A 4,182-nucleotide genomic window follows, 5' to 3' on the forward strand; every position below is an offset into this window, starting at 1 on the left:
CCCCCTTCTGTCACATCTCTGTCAAGCAGAGGTTCTGTTGTCTTTTGATTGGAAGGTCACTTTTTAAGTAATCCTATTGGTCAACAACTCAAATTTTGAACCCAAACAACTCAGGTGTTATAAAGGAGTCTTAGATTCATTCTGTCTTTCTCTTTTTGTTCCTGACCTGCTGTGGTGAAATACACTCTCTCTGTCTCTGTGTCTCTGTGTCTCTGTCTCTGTCTCTGTCTCTGTCTCTGTCTCTCTCTCTCTCTCTCTCTCTCTCTCTCTCTCTCTCTCTCTCTCTCTCTCTCTCTCTCTCTCTCTCTCTCTCTCTCTCTCTCTCTCTCTCTCTCTCTCTCTCTCTCTCTCTCTCTCTCTCTCTCTCTCTCTCTCTCTCTCTCTCTCTCTCTCTCTCTCTCTCTCTCTCCAATAACACAGAGGACATGTAGGGGCCAGCAGCTTCCCAATAACACAGAGGACATGTAGGGGCCAGCAGCTTCCCAATAACACAGAGGACATGTAGGGGCCAGCAGCTTCCCAATAACACAGAGGACATGCAACACAGAGGACATGAGTCTGTTGTCAATAGTATTATGTTCCTAACCAGCTGTTGACCTTCAGCATAATGACGTCCAGTTTAAGTGAACATATTGACCAAGCCGTGTGTCCATGGTCTTAAGGGCAGGAACAGGATGATCTTTAAGACTGAAAGCAAAGTGAAATACAGACCATTTATGTTATTTATTGCGGTCGGCAAGTTGAGCTCTGAGAACGTCTTTGATGATCACAGCCAAAATATAAAATATAAAGAATTCCAGTATTGATCTTTCTGATTCCTCTCCTGTGTGTAAGTGAAAGGCAGGAAATATATTTCACTTCGGCATGTAAATAGCTCATTTACATTTTTTTTTGTTAGGCAAGTGATTATAATCTTCTAGGAAACCAGAAACTTCTCCAGATTTGTCCTTTCAGACTTTAATATCAATACTTCCTGTTTATATGACAGACAATGAGATGAAAACTGAGCACAGATGTCATTGGTCTTAAGACTACCAAGTGGTGGTTAGATTAAATGTATTTTAACAATATCACAATATCACAACAATATTTAGTTTTTTACACATCTGCAGGAGCCATTAAAAGATGTCCCAAATGGCGCCCTATTCCATTTATAGTGTCCAATCGACTCTGGTCAAAAGTAGTGCACTATATAGGGAACAGGGTTCCATAGGGCTTTGGTCAAAGGTACTGCACTATATGGGTGTGGCCGATGTGAAATGGCTAGCTAGTTAGCGGTGGTGCGGCTAATAGTGTTTCAGTCGGTGACGTCACTCGCTCTGAGACCTAGAAGTAAGTTGTTCCCCGCGGCTTTTGTGGGTAACGATGCTTCGTGAGTGACTGGTTGATGTGTGCAGAGGGTCCCTGGTTCGAGCCCAGGTTGGGGCGGGGAGAGGGACGGAAGCTACACTGTTACATAGGGAACAGGGTTCCATAGGGCTCTGGTCTAAAGTAGTGCACTATATAGGGAACAGGGTTCCATAGGGCTCTGGTCTAAAGTACTGCACTATATAGGGAACAGGGTTCCATAGGGCTCTGGTCTAAAGTAGTGCACTATATAGGGAACAGGGTTCCATAGGGCTTTGGTCTAAAGTAGTGCACTATATAGGGAACAGGGTTCCATAGGGCTCTGGTCTAAAGTAGTGCACTATATAGGGAACAGGGTTCCATAGGGCTTTGGTCTAAAGTAGTGCACTATATAGGAACAGGGTTCCATAGGGCTTTGGTCAAAAGTAGTGCACTATATAGGGAACAGGGTTCCATAGGGCTCTGGTCTAAAGTAGTGCACTATATAGGGAACAGGGTTCCATAGGGCTCTGGTCTAAAGTAGTGCACTATATAGGGAACAGGGTTCCATAGGGCTTTGGTCTAAAGTAGTGCACTATATAGGGAACAGGGTTCCATAGGGCTCTGGTCTAAAGTAGTGCACTATATAGGGAACAGGGTTCCATAGGGCTCTGGTCTAAAGTAGTGCACTATATAGGGAACAGGGTTCCATAGGGCTCTGGTCTAAAGTAGTGCACTATATAGGGAACAGGGTTCCATAGGGCTCTGGTCTAAAGTAGTGCACTATATAGGGAACAGGGTTCCATAGGGCTCTGGTCTAAAGTAGTGCACTATATAGGGAACAGGGTTCCATAGGGCTCTGGTCTAAAGTAGTGCACTATATAGGGAACAGGGTTCCATAGGGCTCTGGTCTAAAGTAGTGCACTATATAGGGAACAGGGTTCCATAGGGCTCTGGTCTAAAGTAGTGCACTATATAGGGAACAGGGTTCCATAGGGCTCTGGTCTAAAGTAGTGCACTATATAGGGAACAGGGTTCCATAGGGCTCTGGTCTAAAGTAGTGCACTATATAGGGAACAGGGTTCCATAGGGCTCTGGTCTAAAGAAGTGCACTATATAGGGAACAGGGTTCCATAGGGCTTTGGTCTAAAGTAGTGCACTATATAGGGAACAGGGTTCCATAGGGCTTTGGTCTAAAGTAGTGCACTATATAGGGAACAGGGTTCCATAGGGCTTTGGTCAAAAGTAGTGCACTATATAGGGAACAGGGTTCCATAGGGCTCTGGTCTAAAGTAGTGCACTATATAGGGAACAGGGTTCCATAGGGCTTTGGTCAAAAGTAGTGCACTATATAGGGAACAGGGTTCCATAGGGCTCTGGTCTAAAGTAGTGCACTATATAGGGAACAGGGTTCCATAGGGCTCTGGTCTAAAGTAGTGCACTATATAGGGAACAGGGTTCCATAGGGCTCTGGTCTAAAGTAGTGCACTATATAGGGAACAGGGTGCCATCTCGGACGCATATCCATAATTGTGTTTGCTGATGCCTGTAGCATCCTAATGTCATCCTTGAGCCCATCTGGACAGCAGCTCAACCCACTCAGGAAAAAGACAAACACATACTAAAAGGTTGAATAGAGCCGTTGTTTGGACAGAGCTGTAACTAAAGATACGTTGCCCTTTGCTGCACAATTACATGGGAAACGTACCGGCTGTTTTCCTGTATCAACCCATAGTTATATTTACTTCTCAATCATCAGCAGCCTGCCATCGAATCGTTGTATTCACTCACCTACACCAAGAGGCACATTGATCGACTGTAAAAACTTTAACACAAAATAAGATGTTGGCAGTCTCCCATAGAGGCAACAGTGGCACGCCACTTACAAGAGGAAGTGCCTTTAACACATTGTAGGCTATCTGTAATAGAGGAACTTCCGATAACACTTCCGAGGACCAGTGAGACATATTTAGAAGACGATATTTCTAATAATAATAATAATGTATGACGTTATGCGTCATTTATAAAGGGGCACACTAGTTTCTGGCAGTAACTCGCAAATAGACAAAAATACACCTGCTGCGCTTCAAATGTGTTGCGCGTTATTAGGTTGCTAATAAAATAGATAAAAGATAAGAGAGGGAAAAAGATAGGCACTTACCTCCGGACCTAATTTCGTCATCATGTGACGGAAGAAGTGATCCAACTCCTTGCCCTCAATGTAACCATTATCTGTAGAAGCATTAACAACATTTAAAATACTCTTCTCATACGTTTTAGAATACATTTTAATACGTTTTCTTGACATTAAAAAAACATGTTTTTTTTTTGCATCAAAAATAACATTATCAAGTTATGTAACCTCATAGCTCGCATGGTTAGGTTATAAAATGAATCATTCTCACCGTCTGCATCAAAGTGTTGCCAAATCTCCAGAAAACCAACAGCGTCCAAGAGCTCAAAAGCGCAGTCCATTGTAATAAACAGGAGTGTAAATGATATCTCTTAATAGGGTTTATGGTAGTTCAGGTGATAGCCTACTGTCTCTGTATCCTTGTGGAGAGTCTACTCTGCACTGGTTCACTACAACGTATGGGTGGGTGCTTTTCTCGACGTGGCCCGATCAATTCTCCCAACCTCACCTCCTTATATGGAATAATCTGACTTCACCATGACGCGGTGTAGAAGGAATAGAATACAGGATGGACGAACGCATTTCGACTGCAGAGACATTCGAGAGTTTGGTCAACTTTTAGAATGTTGAATATTGTTGTAATTCTAGGCATTCGGTTGCATTGTTTAAATATTCCACATGTAAAGTTAATGGGGAACTAACATGGCTACCATAGAATGTTG

At 43.2% G+C, this 4,182-nt stretch overlaps 1 protein-coding gene across 4 annotated transcripts in view; it reads right to left on the reverse strand.

The window, feature by feature from the left end:
- Positions 1 to 3,956, reverse strand: part of LOC124020242 (secretagogin-like) — a 31,395-nt gene extending 27,439 nt beyond the window's left edge. For 2 of the 4 annotated variants that reach the window (XM_046335601.1, XM_046335602.1), the window contains exons 1-2: positions 3,732 to 3,955; positions 3,488 to 3,558 (exon numbers count right to left, since the gene is read on the reverse strand). In XM_046335601.1, coding sequence (XP_046191557.1) covers positions 3,488 to 3,558; positions 3,732 to 3,801 — 141 coding nt within the window. In that variant the 5' untranslated portion in view covers positions 3,802 to 3,955. Of the gene's footprint in view, positions 1 to 3,487; positions 3,559 to 3,731 lie in introns of all 4 variants that reach the window. The other 2 variants (XM_046335603.1, XM_046335600.1) reach the window with 2 other exon arrangements.
- Between the last annotated feature and the right edge of the window lie 226 nt (positions 3,957 to 4,182).

The sequence above is a fragment of the Oncorhynchus gorbuscha genome, unplaced genomic scaffold (assembly GCF_021184085.1).
Source record: "Oncorhynchus gorbuscha isolate QuinsamMale2020 ecotype Even-year unplaced genomic scaffold, OgorEven_v1.0 Un_scaffold_778, whole genome shotgun sequence".
Lineage (NCBI taxonomy): Eukaryota > Metazoa > Chordata > Actinopteri > Salmoniformes > Salmonidae > Oncorhynchus > Oncorhynchus gorbuscha.